Here is a 20,491-nt window from a genome sequence, read left to right on the forward strand (position 1 = left end):
GAGACAGAGATAGAGAGACAGACACAGAGAGGAATATAGAGACAGGCATAAAGACAGAGATAAAGGAGTGTTCAGTGGGAGAGAAACAGGTAAAGGCAGCTATAAAAGTAAAGAGCAGTATTTTAAAATCAATGTCTAAAAATGTTTGTATTTAAAAACCAGCAAGATATTTTCTTTTTTCTAAGCCCTTCAAGACTCCACGTGGTTTCTACAAGAGGCAGAGACAGAATTCTTTTGACATTCGTCAACATTTGAGAAACTTGGCAAGATGAGTGCCAAATGTTCTGTGTGCTGCGTGTATCAGCTGAGGTGGAGCAGTTCCTTAATGTTCTCCAGGCTTAGTTGTTCACCAAAAAGGACAAAAGCGGGCAACTTTCCCATTATGCTTCTGTTTAGCTTCTGTCTAGCTCAGTGGTTCTCAACCTTCTTAATACTGCAACGCTTAAATACAGTTCCTCATGTTGTGGTGATCCCCAACCATAAAATTATTTTCATTACTACTTCATAACTGTAATTTTACTACTGGTATGAATCATAATGTAAGTACTTGTGTTTTCTGATGGTCTTAGGTGACCCCTGTGAAAGGGTCACTTGACTGCAAAGGGGTTGTGACCCACATATCGAGTACCACTGCCCTAGGATCTAGATATGAAAGCTCTATGTAGGTATCACCTTGAGATCTTCATGTGCAGTGAGTTGTGGGGCCTTGCTGTTAGTTTTTGGAGAACAATTTACCACCTTGGCAATGGCCTGGATTGTTTGAGAATTTCCATGGGACCCCTTTGGCCAGTGAGTCTCAACCTCTGAGTGGGTCACAACCCTTTTGGAGGTCACATATCAGATATCCTGCATATCAGATATTTATATTATGATTCATAACAGTAACAAAATAATTTTATGGTTGGGGTTAACACAACATAAGGAACTGTTTTAAATTGTCACAACATCGGGAAGGTTGAGAACAAACCACTGCCTTTTGCCAACAATTTGGTTGGGTGTAACCCAGTATTAGTACTGGAAGCTTCATTTGGTGACAGGAAATGGCCAGTTGAGACTCTATCTCCGTCTTAGTTTCTATTGCTGCAATGAAACACCATGATAAGAGCAAGCTGGGAAGGAAAGGGTTTATAGTACTTAAATTTCCACATTTCAGTCCATCACTGAAGGGAACCAGTACAGGATCTCAAATAGGGCAGAACCCTGAAGGCAAAAGCTGATACTGAAACCATGGTGGGGTGCTGCTTACTAGCTTGCTCCCCATGGCTTGTTCAGCCTGTTTACTTATAGAACACGGGACTACCAAGCCCGGGAATGGCAGCAGCCAAAAAGGGCTGGGCCCTCCCCTACCAATCACTAATTATGAAAATGCTTTATAGGGTTGCCTACAGCTAGGCTTTATGGAGGCAAGTTTTCAGTTGAGGCTTCCTCCTCTCAGGTAACTTTAGCTTGTGTTGAGGTCTGGAAAGAATTGAGTTGGAATTTTGGTGGGGATTACATTAAATGTGTAGATTGATTTTAGTAGAATGATCATATTTACTATGTTGTATCTACCAATTAATGGGCATGGAAGATCTTTCCATCTCCTAATATCTTCTTTGATATCTTTCTTCAAAGACTTTAAGTTTTTAATCATACAAATCTTTTATTTGCTTGGTTAGAGTTACCTCAAGATATTTTATAGTTTTGAGAATATTGTGCTAGGTGTTGTTTCACTGATTTCTTTCTCAGTCCATTTGTCATTTGTATATAAGGAGTGCTACTGATTTGTGTTAGTTAATTTGGTATCCAGCTACTTTGATGAGTGTTTATCAGCTGTAGGAGATCCCCAATTGAAATTTTAGGGTCACTTCAGTATAATATTTTATCATTTGCATAGATAAATATTTTGACTTCTCTCTTTCCAATTTATATTCACTTGATCTCCTTCAATTGTCTTATTGCTCTAGCTAAGACTTCAATGCTATATTGAATAGGTATGGGGAGAGAGGACAACCTTGCCTCATTTCTGATTTTAGTGGAATTGCTTAAACAAATCTCCCAGGATTGATGAGAATTTTTTCAATAACTATTTCTTCAGTTCTTATCCAATATTTTCTGAGTTGATTCTTAGTATGTATTCTTCCCCCATTTATCCTATTTCTGTTCATTCTCTTATATAGCCCAGACCCTCATTTGTTCTGACAAAAGGACCTAAGGCCTAAGACTCAGAAGTCTTTAAACTGTTACATGGAGTCTCAGACTTCAATATAAGAAGACAAATTTTTACTTTACTGTAAATTATTAATTACTAAATCACAACCCCATGACCTTATGTTGTAGCAGTAAGGTAATTTGCTAAATAATGTGGGAGGTAAATAAAGGTCTAATTCACTGTATCTTCCTCTGAAAGGTGATGGAGGAAGGTCATTGGCTAATAAAGGCACTGCCCTGGCCCATTTTATTGGTTAGAGGATAGGTGGGAGGAGAAAACAGGACAGAACACTGGGAGGAAGAGGAAGTGAGCTCAGAGACTCGAAAGCTCTCCTCTCAGGAGCAGACGCCTGAGAGAGACGCCATGCCCCGCTCCCGGGATGAAGCTCCGACCCAGGATGGACATAGGCTAGAATCTTCCTGGTAAGCGCACCTTGGGGTGCTACACACAGATGATTAGAAATGGGCTAAATTAATATGTGAGAATTAGCCTAGAAGAGAATGGGCCAAGCAGTGTTTAAAAGAATACAGTGTCCATGTAATTATTTCGGGGCATAAGCTAGCCGGGCAGGCGGTTGGGGTGTTGGGGACGCAGCCCCTCTGCCGGCCTTATTATTACTTCATATGGCGCCCACGTGGACAACTGCTTCCACATAAAGCCTGAGACAGCTTGGGAAGTAATTCTAGAACAAAATGAAAGCATTGTGCCTGGTTTCTTGGTAGCATCAATTTCTCGGTTCTACTCTGTTTGCTAGAGGCAAGCAAGCGCTCTCATCTAAGAGAAGCTTCCTGACTCAGCTTTAGCTGCAAAACCCTGCAGCTCATTAAGAGGTCCTGACACGAAACACTTAAATGATGTTGACGAAAAGCTGAACACATGCTTTTCGGTTTTCAGCCGTAGCAGGAAAAAAGCTGTGCCGTTTAAAAATGCTGGCTTTCTGGGCTGTCCTGCCAGGGCAAACTCTGACTCTTTTACGCAGGCGGTTTGTGCGGTTTGTAAGCACAGGCTGCTGAAGCTTGCTTTCTGGCTACAGCCAGTACCTCAGCCATGAGGTTGGAAAGCTAAGAAATGGGCTGGATCCAGCCGACAAAGCCACGCCTTTAATCCTACTGATATTGCTTGGTAAATGAAAGACTCTTGTGGTCAGAAAAAGAGAGATATATAGTAAAGAGAGATTCAAAGACAAAGAAAATTTCTAAATGGTTTGAAGTGTGTTAAAAATATATGCAGACTAAAATTTAAAGTTCTTAAAGTAACAAAAAAAAAAGGAAGAAAGTTGTGTGTGTGGTAGCACACGCCTTTAATCCCAGTGCCTAGAAGGCAGAGACAAACAGATCTCTGTGAGTTCAAGGTGTAGTAGTGTACACCTTTAATCCCGAATGCCTGGGAGGCAGAGACAGGCGGATCTCTGAGAGTTCAAAGACAGCCTGGTTTACAGAGTTACTTCAGGTCAAAGATACAGAGAACCTGTCCCAAAAAGCAAAGAGTTAAAAGTAAAAATAAACAAAATAGAGGTTAAAACAAAGCTGCACAAAGATGGAAAATACACAGAGAATCTTGATACTGTATGCTATTATGCTCTCTTTGAATTGTTTGAATGCTGAAGAAGAAGCAACAGCTGCTAAAAGATATTTATTGATAAATGCTGCTGAACTAATCCGACATAGATATTTTGATGCCTTAACTTTGAAATTTGGATCTAAGGACATGATGCTTTGGAAAGGAGTTTCTTATTTTGTTTTCACAGAGGATGAGACGCTGTTCATTTCTTCTATTCCGATTTGGTATGATGGACCACGCCCTCCTGAAGGGTTGCAGTGAACATCTTCAGAAAATTGCTTCGCTCAACTGCCAACTGAGATGAAACTAGCACACAGGTTATACCATGAAAGACCTAATTAACGACGCCCCCATTCAGCAGGAAGCAGTTTGGAGAGAAAAAACTGCGCCCATGTTCCCAAAAATGTTTATAAATGTTCTTTTACATTTAAAGGGGGATATGATATAGATATGAATAATTTGCATTAGTATAGATTTTGCTTTATTGATAGAGATTTAAGGTCAATTTTGTTATATGTATAAGTGTTTCTGATTTTGATTAAGGTATTGTGATTGTGTAGTTCATTTAAATATGTACTGTATAATTAAGAAATATAGGTTGTTAATGGATAATCATCGATAATAGTAAAGATTGTAGTCATGTTAGTTAGATTTTCTAGATATATAGAGATATATTTTAGATAGACATTCTTCATGTCTTTCAAAGATTACAGAATAGGACATTTAATGTTTTAATAACTGAGGACTTTTCATGACAATGAGACACTCTGCTCCTGGCAGCACCAATCTACTTCAAGAGGAAGATGGGCATCGAAGAGGCACCTTATGGAGTTTGATAGCCATTTGGGCAAGAAACTACTCTTGCCTGGACTATTGCATCAACTGGACACAGAGAACCCGCAGAGAGGGGACTACTGAACTTGCCTAAGGTGAGATGATCTTTCGGGGTTCCTGATTCATTTTGAAAGAGTCTGCGAGACATTCTGCAGGACACAACAGATAGTGACTGAACTGACTTTGAATTTCCCTGCTTTATGGAAATGTCTGCTGGATACCATGGGCCTGAAGGCTGAAGATGGATGCCCCAACGGTACAAAAGAACTTTGGGTCCAGGCAGCGAGATGTCTTTGTCATTTCTAGAGTTTGAAGTTTCTTAGTTCTTGTTTACTTAGGTAATATATCTTTCTGGAGTCTTTGATGGAGTTAAGAATAGTTAGTTATAGTTTTCCTTAGTTATGATAAAGATTATTGTAACTTTTACTTGATAACTGTTTTGTTATATGTAATTTTGCTATGTTAAAGCCTTTTTTTTTTTTGTTTAAACCGAAAAAGAGTAAATGATGGAGGAAGGTCATTGGCTAATAAAGGCACTGCCCTGGCCCATTTTATTGGTTAGAGGATAGGTGGGAGGAGAAAACAGGACAGAACACTGGGAGGAAGAGGAAGTGAGCTCAGAGACTCGAAAGCTCTCCTCTCAGGAGCAGACGCCTGAGAGAGACGCCATGCCCCGCTCCCGGGATGAAGCTCCGACCCAGGATGGACATAGGCTAGAATCTTCCTGGTAAGCGCACCTTGGGGTGCTACACACAGATGATTAGAAATGGGCTAAATTAATATGTGAGAATTAGCCTAGAAGAGAATGGGCCAAGCAGTGTTTAAAAGAATACAGTGTCCATGTAATTATTTCGGGGCATAAGCTAGCCGGGCAGGCGGTTGGGGTGTTGGGGACGCAGCCCCTCTGCCGGCCTTATTATTACTTCAGAAAGGCAGGAGTCAGATTCTCTTTAGGGTGTATTAACAGGAAATTAACTCTTAATATGTTGAGTTGAATTTGGAGATTGTCATAGAAACTGGCCTACCACTTAGATCACATGTGCTACATATTTCACTCATTTATTGTTTTCCTCATCTCTCTTCCTCTACTATAATATAAACTTAATAACCATAGAGACAAGAGATTTAAAAAAAAATCTGTATGATGGTCTCATACCTAAAGGAATGCCTAAATCAGGTACTCCATGTGTATTTGTTAAATGAGTAGATGGATGGATAAGCAAAATAATGAAATGATAAATGGATGAATGAATGTCTCCTACTTAAAGCACATCATTGTGGAGTACAAGGAAGAAAAATAGAACAAATACAATTTTATTCTATTGGGAACATGATGATAGGGGAAAAAACAAGAGCCATGACAAGTACATCTGCCTGTTAAACAAAGTAAATACCTACTTGTCATAGAAAAATACAGGTTGTTGTTAGTAGATGCAAGCATAAATATTAAGATGTTGAACCAGCTGCTTTTTTTAGGAAGTATTAATATAAAACTTATCAATCAATTGCCTTCTTTTTTGGTGAAACATTAACTTAATCAAAACAACCATTTATTTGTCTAATTGATGTATTCATCCATACATCTGTGCATGCCTTCTATACATTTGTTGTTAGTCTATTGGTATAAAGTTGGCTAAGATACAAGGATAGGGAAGCATCAAATGCCTTCAATAACTTTGTAGTCTAATGTAAAAAGTAAAGTTATTATGTTTTTTGTGCTTATTCAAAAAAGTCTTTGTCATTCTGGACATTCTAAAGAGAAAATAGCTTTCAATGTGTGATTCTTATACTTTTCCAGAAACAATTTGTCTATAGTTAGATTTTTCCTGTGATAAACAGAAATTTATGAGTATTTAATATATGAATATCCATGCTTACTTCTCCAGCTGAAGAATTTATTAGTAATACTTTCCTAATATTTAAGCTACTTGTTTGTGTGCCCTCTGAGACTAAAGCTTTCAGTATTGGAAATAGCCTGTTTGCTATTCATGGAGTGATTTTCAATAAGGAAGCACAAATAATATTTTATTGGCAAAGAATGTCCTTTGTTTGTTATAAGAGAATATTACAGCCCTACCTGGATGTCTCCATGTTTAATAGACCATGAAATTGAAATTCCCACCCTAATTTCTAAGAGATGAGATGAGTCAAAAAGTGACTCATTCTCTTATCAGTTGGCAGAACAACCTTTATTGTTATTTACGTTGGACAGGGCTTTCTTTCTGAAGCACTGAAATTATAGCAAGCATTGGTAGAGGGAGGCTGCTCTTTTTGTAGTTAATCCATTTTTGATTTTGTTGCCCCTTAACTATATTTAAGATGTTTTCTTTGCCTTCAAGTGGTTAGCAGTTTCACTATCATATACTCATGCATTTCTTTCCTGATTGGAAAAAAAGAACCTAGACTGACCACCCTTGCTAAAGGGACAAAGTGTTTGTGTTTCTCTTCTTTGTTATTTCAATCCCAACAGTAGGAATTCAATAAATATGTTCTGTGTTGTGAATAAATTTATAAATAATAAGTTTAACTAGCTTCTTTGTGATTAACAGATGGAAACTAATACCTTACAAAGCATATCTTATAACAGGTGTCTCCAGTAGTTAATGATAGATAAGCAAACAAAATACTCTGGTTGCTATGTATTTTTAAAACAAAATTACCTATTTGCACTGTGAATCCAAAGAGAAAAGAACTTCTTCCCATTGTGTAAGTTTACAAGTAAAGGAAACATAAGTCCCAGTAGTTTAATGTTACTAAAACCAAAAGCTGACACTCTGTGATAGTTAGCAATTGGTGTTCACAGATAGTAAGTATGATGTGTGGTCATTTCAGTCAAGACCCATTCTTCAGAGTTCAACATAGAGGGAACAGAGTCTGTTTCAAGCCTTGAATTGTTTGAATACTACAGTGGCATGGTAGATGGGTTGAAATCTTACAGCGAGTACCACTGTAAGATTATTTTTTATCCTCTCACCATTTCTTTATTCTTGCTACTTGGCCCCTTGTGGGCACACTTGGGAAAGTGTGCACACATTCATTTGAAATGCTAAGCGTTGCTTTCTATTGGTTTTTGCTTCCACACACCTTTGGCCCTCATCAAAGCCTTTTTGAAACTGACAAACATGAATTCTCTTCTGATGATATTGCCCAATGGAAAGAGTATGAAACTTGGAGTATGAATGTTATATTTACCATCATGCCTCTGTAACTTTGAGGAAAATGCTTAACCCATGTGAGTTTTCTAGTCTAAAAAGTGAGATCTGTCATTGCTAGTTTATATCACATAGTGAAGATTGGAGATATTACATATAAAGTGCCTAGCACATTACTTGGTACATGATAGGTACTCAGTATTAGTTTCTTATTCTTCTATTAACTTTCTGTCTACCTCCAGAACCTGTGATGGGAACAAAGGCATTATCTCTGATACTTCATAGTTCTAAAAATGATAAATTATCCAAGTTCATGTGGAAGGTGAACAAATAGTTATGACTGTTGTTCTCACACAGATGACAGGAGGTAGTGATTAACACTTCTGGAGAAACAGTATTTGTGCTATCTGTTGGCAGCTGTAGGTGTATGGTAAAGATAATATGGAGATTTATTTCCTTTAGAATGTAGATTGCCACACATGGAACTGCCACTGTGCTATCCTCTGCAGCCCCTCACACACAAGCACATACACACATAAGAGACAAGACTTTAGCATACCCCCTTGGATAATTTTTAAGCACTCAGCTATGTCCCCCTTCTTGTTCGCATTTCACTCTTTGACTTCCCACTCTACACTGTCTCTTTTGACTTCCAGTTATTTTCCTTGGTTTCAAGCTCATGTGATTACTTTGGATTCACATGAATGACCTAAGACAATCTTGGTATTTTAAAGTCACTAGATTAATGGCTCAATTCTTGCAGTAAAATCAGATTACATCAGTACATATATGAGTTTGTGATTGACAGTAATCTTGAAAGAATATCTTTAGAAATTAACATTCTGCAAACACCTGTATTTCTAGAATAAGTAATAATATATAAGCCTATAAATCTCTGGAGATATATCCAGGAATAATCTATTCAAATTCATTCTTTTGGTAGATTATATGTTCCTTAGATATGATGCAATTTGTAATAGCTACAGTTATGAATTAGCCACGCAAAAATCTGTGCTTTTCAAGGGGTTATATAGCCACCAGGAATGAGTGTGTGGTATGCCTCGTATAATCATATTTCACTGTATGCCCTCTCTGAGGTTAACAGGTTGGCATTTTTGAAAGTGGTAGAACTGTGCTGAACTTATCTTGCTGTTGTCTCTTATACTAAGAAGCAGGTTTTCAGCTACTGTAAGGAACAAAACTGATATTTTTCTGGATGAATTTTATATTTGGGATCTGACTGCTGATTTTAAAGTAAAATTTGTTGTTAAATCTTAATATCATGCTCTGGGGCTAGAAATCTCTATTTGGATCTCAGTTGCTTTCTTTTTATTGTTTTAATTTGAGTTTTACATTTTTCTCCACTCCCCTCCTTTCCTTCACTCTCCCCTTCTGCCCTCTTCCGTGACCTCCACACTCCCAGTTCACTCAGGAGCTCTTGTCTTTTCACTTTCCTACGTAGATCCATGTACATCTCTTATAGGGTTCTCTTTTTTGTCTAAGTTCTCTGGGATTGTGAATTGTAGACTGGGTTTTCTTTGCTTTATTCTGAAAGCCACTAATGAGTGAATACATATTATGTTTGTCTTTCTGGGTCTGGGCTACCTCACTCAATATAATTTTTTTCTAGATACATCTATTTGCCTGCAAATTTCAAGATGTTATTATTTTTTAACACTGAGCAGTACTTCATGTGTAAATGTACTACATTCCCCTTATCCATTCTTTGGTTATAAGGCATCTAGGCTGTTTCCAGGTTCTGGCTATAACAAATAACACTGCTATAAACATAGTTGAGCATATGTCCCTTGTGGTATGATTGAGCATCTTTTGGATGTATACCCAACAGTGGGATTGATGAATCTTGAGGTAGATTGTTTCCCAATTTTCTGAGAAATCGCCATACTGATTTCCAAAGCAGCTATACAATTTTGCACTCCCACCAGCAATGGGGGAGTGTTCCCTTTACCCCACATCCTCTCCAGCATAAGTTGTCATCATTGTTTCTGATCTTGGCTATTCTGACAGGGGTAAGATGGAAATCTCAGAGTTGTTTAGATTTGTATTTCTCCGATGGCTAAGGATGTTAAACATTTCCTTAGGTGTCTTTAAGCCATTTTAGATTCCTCTCTTGAGAGTTCTCTGTTTAGGTATGTACTCCATTTTTTTAATTGGATTATTTGTTCTTTTGATGTCAAGTTTCTTTGTATGTTTTGGAGATCAGCCCTCTGTCTGATATGGGGTTGGTGAAGATCTTTTCCCATTCTGTAGGCAGCTATTTTGTCTTTTTGACCATGTCCTTTGCTTTACAGAAGCATTTTAACTATGTTAATTCTGCCTACCTGAGAATTGGGAGATCTTTTTATTTTCTAGTATCTTCTTGAATTTCTTTCTTCAAAGTTTTAAAGTTCTTGTCATACAAGTCTTTCATTTGTTTGGTTAGCATTACCCCAAGATATTTTATATTATTTGTGGCTATTATGAAGGGTAATGTTTCTCTGATTTCTTTCTTGGATCATTTATCATCTGTATAAAAGAGGACTACTGAGTTTTTTTTAGTTAATCTTGTATCCTGCTACATTAATGAAGGTGTTTATGAGTTGTAGGCATCCCCTGGTAGAATTTTTGGGGTCACTTAAGTATACCATCATATTGTCTGCAAATATTGAGAGTTTGACTTCTTATTTTCTGATTTTATCCCCTTGATCTCCTTTTGTTGTCTTATTGCTCTAGCTAGAACTTCAAGTGCTATATTGAATAGATATGGAGAGAGTGGACGACCTTGCCTTGTTCCTGATTTTAGTGGGATTGCTTTGAGTTTCTCTCCATTTAGTTTGATGTTGGTTATTGGTTTGTCTATATGGTAGATTACATTGACAGATTTTCATTTGTTGTACCATTCCCTGCATCTCTGGGATGAAGCTTACTTGACTGTGGTAGATGATTTTTCTGATGTGTTCTTGTATTCGGTTTGCCAATATTTTATTGAGTATTTTTGCATTAGTGTTCATGAGCGAGATTGGTCTGTGATTCTCTTTGTTAGTAGTATCTATGTGTGGTTTGTGTATCTGGGAAATTAGTTGCTTTTCTTCAGTTACCAAAGCAGACTTACCAATTCTTGCAACATTTATTCTCACGATACCTTGATTTATATTTTGTCAGTTCTTGTCTTGTTAACTAAAGAAATTTCCTAATAATTTTGCTAGTCTCTCATTTCTCGATGTATTTCTCCAAGTATTATATAATCAAGTATGAACTTTAGTATAAGTTCCCTATTGCCTCCAAAACGAAATTTTAGCTTCTTAGCATGGCATTCAAAGGGTATTTCATAGCCCAGGCCTACTTCCCAATCTCATTTTCTACTATAATCCTCTAGAAATCAATTATCCAATAGTACAGGACTATTTTCAATTCTGAGCTCATGCTATTTTTTCTTGTTTAATTAGAAACAATTTTAGACTACCTAATGACTTCTATGGTTTTATGTCTTTATTGTAAGCCTCAAACTGAGCTTTACAGCACATAGCTGCTATAGGTTGAGTTCTAGGAATCTTGATTCATTTCACAAATGTTTATAAACTACAGTGCTGAATGTTACCGCTAAAGATGATAACCAAAAGAGTCAAGACTCCTGCCTTCATATCACTGGTGATAATGATGTTTGTGATGAAGATATGAAAAGAAGTTTAAGTCTTAAAATGATGGAGCAGTGGTCACTTATTCAGGTTAAAATTATAACCCGAAGACGTATAGATCAGTACTGTTTATGTGCAATTTTTGAACAACAAAAATACCACAATAAATGTCATCATCTGTGTAACAAATGTATGTTAGCATTTATAATAAAAAAGAATAAACTATGGTTTGAGAGACAGTCTATAAAATTCCTATTATTATAGTACTATGGGGGTGGAGTAGAGTTACATAGAGATTGTCTCAGAGAGTTAATAGAACAATAGGCATGACTAAAATTATAAGAAAAATTCTAAAACTCTAAAGGTCATAGAAAGAGTGAAGGCATACAAGAAGACCACAGACATTCCTAGAGGGAAGATAGGAGGTGATTTCACATAGCCTTTATAGGTAGAATTCAAAAGATGGATAGGACCTGTCCTAGTTTCATTTTTTGTTTCTGTGATAAAACATTGACCAAAAACAACTTTAGGAGAAAATAATTTAAATAATTTAATTTTAGTGCCTTCCTTTTTCTTCACGAGCAGGCAGCTAAAGTTTATAAGTGGAGAATGGTTTTATGAAGAAAAGGCAAAGCGTTTCAAGCAAGTCAATGTTCTGGGCACTGATGTTGTCCGACAGTCCATCTTAAGAAGAAGCCCAGGTAACTAATGCAATTATTTGTCTCCAAGACTTTGCTTGGGTTAAATTTGTTTGGGTTAAGGAACTTCCCTATGGTAATGTAGCAGGTGAACACAGTTGAATTTTTTCCCTCAATCCCATAGGTCATTTCACAACTTGGTAGCTTGAAATCTAAAAATCATCCAAATGAAGTCAGTAGAAAAGCAAACTTCATACTGATTTTCCACATATCTGACATGCTGAGAGTTTCAAAGGAGCCATTTATCCTCATCACAACCAGTTATTTCTCTAGGTGCATTGACGATGTTTTACTAAACATTTAAGAAAGCAACCTAAAACAGGTGAAATAAATTATTCCCATTTTTAAAGCAATTCTTGATTTTTCACCAAATCTAATTTCAGATTTTCTTTTAAATAGTATTTTTTAAATTTAATTCTTGGTTCCTAACCAAGCACTGGTACTGTACCCTAAAGTCCCACTCTCACAAGTGGGAGCACTGGGAAATGCCAAGGAGCATTTTTGGTGGTCATAATGCTTAGATTGAGTCAATGGCATTTGTTGGATAGGAACCAAGTATGATAAGTTAGGAGGCTTAAGTATGCAGGAACGTTTTAGTTTGTGAATAATTAGTTAGACTGGCCCCAAATATGAAGAACAACCATCTTGAGACTCTTCCCAAGAGTCTCAAGTCTTTAAGTTGAGACTTAAACTACAATCTAACTGGTTCAGTATTGAATAAAGTGTTCTTGAGTGCAAATTTCTCATGCATGGTTTATATAATAGAGGTGGAATGGGTATCTTTTGATCTTGAAATCTTGCAACTTTTTCCTGTGTCACTTTGGGGTGTGGCATTCACAAAGAAGGTCTCCTAAATGTGAATAACACCACATCTGATGTTATAAGAGCCAGGTTGAATGAAAATTATACAGTCAGCTACAGCCCCCTTGTACACTAAACCTCAGTGCCTTTCAGTGTATGGACTACATTTCCAGGCATAAGACATATGCACACATGCCTGTCATCCCAGGAAATCTGGCCTCTCATTTCCAAGATGTCTGGCTGTGTTTGGGGACACACTTGTGTTCACTACCGCTGGGAGACTGAGGCACAACGCTTATGTATGTAAAAGCAGTCTGGGGTACATAGTGAGTTCCAGACCAGCTTTAGGAATATAGAGAGAATTTGTCTCAAAACAAAACAACACCCATAAAAATTAGTACCTATAATCTATGGACTTAGAGATTTCATAAACTTAGCATTTCATACCCTAAAGATATCTGTAGAGGCATAATGAATTTGTCCCTTTATTTGTCCCTTTATTGTAGCCTTCCTAGGAAAGCTTAATGTGTCAAACCTTGTCCTGATGAGTCCTGGTCTTAATTCATAGCTATCTCTACAGCATTCAACATATTAGAGATGCCTATTTATGCCAAATAACTTGGGATTGAACTGTCATTACCAATTAATATAGGCTTTTTTGTTTTGTGGCAATCTAGCAACATGAGTGCAGAAGAGAAATGTGTTATCCTTTCTGCTTTTGTATTATTTTCTATTTTCCATAAGGATCTGAAGAAATACAAAGCCAAGAGCAAGCCCACCAAGATGTAGACAAGTCAGACACTTCATCGTCAATCAGACAGAAGGCCACTCATGATGGATCCAAGAGGAAGGGGTAAGTGCGGTTCATCCCCTCTAAAATAAATAATCTTCAGTGTTTTCATGTCCGATTTGACTTCAGTGACCCAGAAGAGGTGAGAGACTTAACTGGGGTAACATTTTATCCTAGGGAAATGCAGTCTTAAGTACTTTCAACCTCAGCTAAAAATAATAATAATAATAATAATAATAATAATAATAATAATAATTCCCTGGATGGAACCAATCAGTGGTGGCCCATGCCTTTAATTCCAGCACTCAGGAAGCAGAGACAGGTGGATCTCTGTGAGTACAAGGCCCATATGGTCTACAGAATTAGTTCCAAGAAAGTCAAGGCTGTTACACAGTAAAAGCCTATCTCAAAATACAAAACTAAACAAAATCCCTGGATGACCTGAACATGTAAGAGTTTTTATTTCATGCCTTATTTATTCTTGTGCCAAATGGCACATTATTTCCAGGCAGATCTACCGTCAAAGTCAGTCTTGACTATAAGACTAGAGCCTTTGTGTTCAAATGCTAGTATCCCTCTCTTCCAACCTAACCCTGGTATATAAAACAACCCAATGAAAGCATGGATACTTGAACATATTTAAAATGTAGGCTTCCTGAGTTCAATTCCCAGCAACCACATGGTGGCTCACAGCCATCTATGATAAGATCTGGTGCCCTCTTCTGGTATGCATACAGAACACTGTGTGTATAATAAATAAATAAATAAATAAATAAATAAATAAATAAATAAATAAAAAATAAAATGTAGGCTTTCTTAAGGAAAAAACAAGTCACATTTGACTGCTTCAGCTTAGCACATTGAGTACTACAATGAGCAATGGGAAATATATCGGAGAACAAGATGCAGGAAGGCACTGGGAACTGGCAGTAAGGTGCCACAAAAAATGAGAGTTCCCCCAAATGAGGGCTGCATAGCAAGGGTTCTGAGATGTGCCAAGTCTCATGGTGCCCCTCTCTAGGTAGCACTGCATTGTTGCCTCAGCAGAAGCCAACATGAAATGCTGATGTTGACTGAGACTGTAGCTAGCTCTCAAAGAAATGTGGACTTTTCCCATTTGTTCAGTGTTCTGAACTATGAGTGGGAATGAAATAAAAGTGTAATTTAACTCAGCCTCTCTTGACTAACCCCCTTGTTTACTAATTAGCAGCGACAAATGCAAAAGATTTTCTTGAATTTCTTCAACTCCTTTCCTAGGCATTTGATCCTCCCTATCGTATTGCGTTCATTTATTCATCAGGATACCCACAATGCCTTGTGCCTGTGTCATTGTGCACTCTGACCCTGGCCCCATATACACACACTTAATGGTAAGCTTTTGTAGTGCTGCTCAGGTGGCTTCTTTGCTTCTGCGTTAGGTATCTAGCATAGTGCCTAACCTTGAAAAAAACAAATGGATTGACTGCCTAAGGATCTCAGAGCCTACAGATGTTGTTAAGAGCTGTAATTTGCAGACTTTATTTCAGGCATCCCATTAGGTCACACAACTAAGAAAGATGGGAGCCGGAAAACACTAACTGGCAAACATGAGTCACACAGATCCTGACTCATTCAAACTACCATAGCTCCAGGCTGAGGCCTGCTGTCACTCAAAACAGGCAGCTGTGGTTCTGCCTTTAGGGACTGTAACATCCAGTTGGAGAGGAAAGCTTAACACCTAAAAGAGTAGCTAGGTTGGAAAGGCTTGTACGAAACTATAAAGTGCCAATGCAAACTATCAAGGTCAGAAATATAGCAATGTGGAAATAAGTCACAAGATATGGCATAGGTGATAAATGACACATATTAAATAAATAGATACTAGCTGCTTTGGAGGTACACAAGAGTTATCGAGACATACATCAGACTACAAGCCGGACTTGACAAGGAGCCTGGCAGGTGGATAGGGTTCACGCTATCAAAAGGAAGAAGGGGTGATTCTGAACATCAAAGGCTAGCATTGCATTAAGCTTCATTCTCACCCCAAATGTAATTTTCCAGCAGAGTGAAGGTTCTGACATTTTGACAGTGACATTTTGCTAGGGTCCTTTGAAGCAGAGACAACTTAGCAGATTCTGTTATAATTATGCCAGTACCTTTCAAGTCCATTTGTCCACTTAGAACATTGTTGAATAAAAAATAAATAAAATGGTGGCTCGGTACCATCTTTCTAAAGAATATAGATGGGATTTTGTTGCTTTCATTTTTAATATTTTTTATTCTTTAAAAATTTCAAATATGTATACACTGTATTCTGATCTTTTCCACCCATACTGCTTACCAGCAACTCTCCCTTGGACTCACAAACCCATCCCCTTCCACATTTCATGTGCCTTTACAAAATTATTCTTATTAATAGACCCCTGAGTTCAATTTTTGTTTAAGTGTATTTAGAAACATCCATGTTTGGTGCACTCACTATCCTGGATCAGAACTTGAACTGCATTTCCTCAAAAGTTATTTTTGTTTTAATGCCAGTTAACTACATGACATAGTAATGCACTCAGATTTCACCCAGCATGTGACCTTTCTTTGTATAAACTTCATTACCACGGGAGAGGTGCCATGGAAGACATAAAGGCAAGATATATAAAGGCATGTTCCATTAAAGCATGTACACACACACACACACACACACACACACACACACACACACACACACTAAAGAGAACTAGCGAGAAAGAGGGAGACAACACAAAGTGGGTAAATGGGTAAGGAAGGGTGGATGGGTGTCAAGTTGGGAGAGTGAATATAATCAAGACACATTGTACGAAGCTGTCCAAGAGCTAATAAATAATTTAAAAGCTGTGCCATTCCCAGTGAAGCTCAGTGATACAGAGCATGCTTAGTAAGAACATAGCATATTCTTTTATTCCCCAGAGCTGTTCTGGGTTCCACTGATGAGAAAGGTAGTCCCAACTCGAATCGTGTCTGCTCTAAGTTGCCACCTTCGTTCGTCCCAGAGACTCAGTTCCTTTCTATGCAATTCCCTATTCCCAGCCTGCTTGCAAAGAATCCCAGCCTGGAATATGCTTCTCCATCTCAGCTGCTACTGATGAGTTTCCAAACTAAGCAGTCTTTTGCTAAGCAGGGGCAGAGACCCGGCAGTAGTACGCTTACTGGGGAACTAGAGGCCCTGGCACCCCACTACGCAAAACTCCTCAATTATGGTCTTTTATTGAACAATCATTTATTGGCAAAAGTAATATAAAATATTTTTACTATTCAAACCCTGATCTTAGTTCTTATGAAACATGTTCTCTATCACTGAGCTACACTGGAAATTATATTATGCATATTATATATACATACAATGTGTGTAGGTGCTTTGCCTCCATGAATGTCTATGCAATCTGAGTGTGTGTGGTGCCCAAGATTGCCAGAAGAGGGTGTCAGGTATCAGTGTAACTGGAGTTATACACTGTTGTGAGTCACTGTATAGGTGCTGAGAGTTGAGCTTGGGTCCTCCAGAAGAACAGTTAGTAATTTTAACTGCTAGATTGTCTCTACATCCCCTCCTTTACTTTTTTTAACCTACCAAGACCTATTTGTAATATCTAAACAGTCTTGGCTATGTGGTCTTCCACTTGAGTACAATTGACTTATCAGGGGCTACATTCTTAGAGAAGCCTGACTCTCCTCTGTAGAGATTGGCAGTTGCTCCATGGGTATGGATAGGAATTTAGCACACAATTCTCCTTTGCACACTGGCATTTTTGACTGTCTTGGACTTGCATATGTGGATTTTTTGCATGCTGTCACAAACACTGTGTGTTCATATGTGTTGCTATCATTCTGTGACCAGAAGATAATGCTTCCTTGCAGTTGTCCAACATCTCTAGGCCTTTCAATCTTTCTGTCCCTCTTCTGCAACAATGCCTGAGCCTGAAGAGGAGTGGAACCGTATATATGTTCCTTTTCAAGCTAAGCATTCTGCAGTCTCACGTTTCCTTTGCCTTTCCCAGTTGTGAGTCTGTATTAATTACCATTTACTTTAATTAGAAGATTCCCTAATGGGGGTGGACGGATGCTTTAGTCTATGGGTATAATGATAAGAGTTTTCTTATCTTGCTCTTGAATTCATATGTTGATTTTCAGATTTCTTCTGAGCAAGTTCAGATCAGCAACCAGAGGAGAAATCAGAACTCCAAAACCTGAAAGTGGGAGGAGCTATAGCTTGGACTTAGACAGTCATACACTTCAGAGTTTCAAGTCAGCCTCTGGATCAGACAGGTAAGCAACAAATTGAGCAGTGGGCAGCCTGGAAATCAGGTTGATAACCTTCTACCCACATAGGGAGTCTATGTATCTGTAAAGGACCGGCACACAGAGAGTGTCTAACATATAATACAAAAGACAAGAAGATGTTTTACAGTTGTTATAGAAAACCTTTCCTCTTGATTTACAGCTATGAGAAACATTTTTTTTTTTTGTAATGTGAAAGGCTGCAGCCTTATGTTTGGGGAGTTGGGATTCTAAGTTCAAATACAGGTGTACATGACAGATAATTCTTTCATTGATTGCTTGGTCTTTTTCTGTTTCAACTTCTAAAATAAAACCCTCTAAGTGTCATACCCATTCTTTGCAGCTTTCAAAAACTATTAATAATTTCATCATTTTTGTGTTGCTCCAGGGAATTTTCTTGTAATTCCATTTATTTCTTGTTTCACTGCCTCTAACTGATTTCCAGACGGGTCAAGTGAGAATCTATTGTGCATAGTGTCAACACTCATCAGGATAGCCAAGAGCATAGTCACTTCTAATAACATTTGATTTTCTAGCTTGTTTTGGCATATGCCAGGCCTTATTTTCATTACTATCAAAGCTAAAAGTAAGGAAAAATTATCTGCTCTCATGGTACATTGATTTGTCCACATGCTAATTCCATTTTGTTCTTTTATTGCTCAGGTGGCTGCAATTCTGCTAGTATTTCTATTCTTTTCTGTTTAGGTTCTACAAGCAGAATTTCATTTTTCTTATAACACCTGGCCCTTTTTGCTCATTGTGGTACTGAGCATGGAACACAGGATCTTGCATGTTGGAGTCTAGTATACAAATCAGAACTATATATGTCCCCAGAGAAGACATTGTTTTGATTATTAGTATTTTTATTAATGATATCTGTTTATATGGGTTTCATTTTTCTCTAGAATTCTTCTACATATCACTTTTTATAAGACTTTAGAGAAAAACTATAGGAAAAAATAATTTATTATCTTCTCTCAGAGGATCAGTGTTATATTCAGAATTTTCAAATTTTTCAATAATGTAGATATATTCTCTGTAACATTAAAGAACCCCTGTGTGATTAAAATGCAAGCAAAGCATCTTTGCCCTTGAACTAGTTTTGCTTAGGAAACAACTTCCTCAAGACTTAGCAATACCACTTTTGGGTATATATCCAAAGGAAGCTCAATCGTACCACAAAGACATATGCTCAACTATATTCATAGCACCATTGTTTGTCATAGCCAGAACCTGGAAACAACCTAAATGCCCCTCGACCAAAGAATGGATAAGGAAAGTGTGGTACATTTATACAATGGAGTACTATACAGCAGAGAAAAAGAATGACATTTTGAAATTTTCAGGCAAATGGATGGAGTTAGAAAACATTTTATTTAGTGAGGTAACCCAAACCCAGAGAGACAATTATCACATGTACTCAATCATAAGTGGTTTTTAAACATAAAGCAAAGAAAACCAGCCTACAAATTGCAATCCCAGGGAACCTAGACAACAATGAGGACCCTAAGAGATTCATACATAGATCTAATCTACATGGGAAGTAGGAAAAGACAGGATCTCCTGAGTAAATTGGGAGCATGGGGACCATGGAAGAGGGTTGAAGGGGAGGGGAAAGGCAGGGAGGGGAGCAGAGGAAAACATATAGCTCAATAAAATCAATAAAAAATAGTTTTACTTCATTTCCCTTCTATTTATTTATTTATATTCTAATGACAGTTTCCCCTCTCTCTTCTCCTCCAAGTACCCCCTACCTCCTCTCTGCATCCCCAGTCTACTCTTCCTCAGTTTCTATTTAGACCAAGCTACATAACTATCACATATATGCAGAGGATCTAGGTCAGTCCGATGCAGCCTTGCAGGCTTCCCGGTTGCTGGTTCAGTCTCTGTGATTTCCTATGAGCCCATTTTTAAATGAGCTGCACAAACACAATACCTTAAACAAGAGCAGAAATAACATATATTTATATATATTATATATTATAATATAACATATATATATATTTAATATATAATATATTTATTTCTGTTCTTGCATATATGTCTGGGTTACCTCACAAAATAAAATGTTTTCTAGCTCCATCCATTTGCCTGATAGTTTGTGGATAGTTTGACTTCTCTTCTATGCTGCCTTCATTATATATTTTTTCTTCAAAACCTCAATCAGTCATGGTATTGCCTGTTAACTCAGTTTTCAGGATGATAAAGCAGGACTGTTGTGAGTTTCAGCCTGGACTGCATAATGAGTAACGGGACAGCTGTGGCTACATGGTGAGGCCATATCTCAGAAATTCAATAAGAAAAAAAAAAAAGAAACATTTGGTCTTTCTTTTTGCTTCCTTGGCTCTGAGTAGATATGAAAGTCACTCAAAATGATATTGTACCTAAATTAGTGTTGGTCTATTTTTCTTAGCCTCTTTGGGACCCTGTTGCTGAACCATTTTGCTTTCATTTTTCTTAATAGATTTAATTTTTATTATTGTGCGCATGGATGTTATGTTGGATATATGTTTGTGCACTGAATGCATACCTGATGCCCATAAAAG

The 20,491-nt window shown here is 37.6% G+C and overlaps 1 protein-coding gene across 1 annotated transcript in view; it reads left to right on the top strand.

Moving 5' to 3' along the window:
- LOC121442587 (synaptotagmin-like protein 5) overlaps positions 1-20,491 on the top strand; it is a 103,204-nt gene that overhangs the window by 15,157 nt on the left and 67,556 nt on the right. Inside the window, exons 3-5 of the mRNA XM_041644181.1 lie at positions 11,958-12,073; positions 13,616-13,724; positions 17,799-17,933. Of these exons, the coding sequence (XP_041500115.1) occupies positions 11,958-12,073; positions 13,616-13,724; positions 17,799-17,933 (360 nt within the window). The remainder of the gene's footprint in view (positions 1-11,957; positions 12,074-13,615; positions 13,725-17,798; positions 17,934-20,491) is intronic.

Source organism: Microtus oregoni, unplaced genomic scaffold (genome assembly GCF_018167655.1).
Source record: "Microtus oregoni isolate MIOR12 unplaced genomic scaffold, Mior012 000092F_000, whole genome shotgun sequence".
NCBI lineage: Eukaryota > Metazoa > Chordata > Mammalia > Rodentia > Cricetidae > Microtus > Microtus oregoni.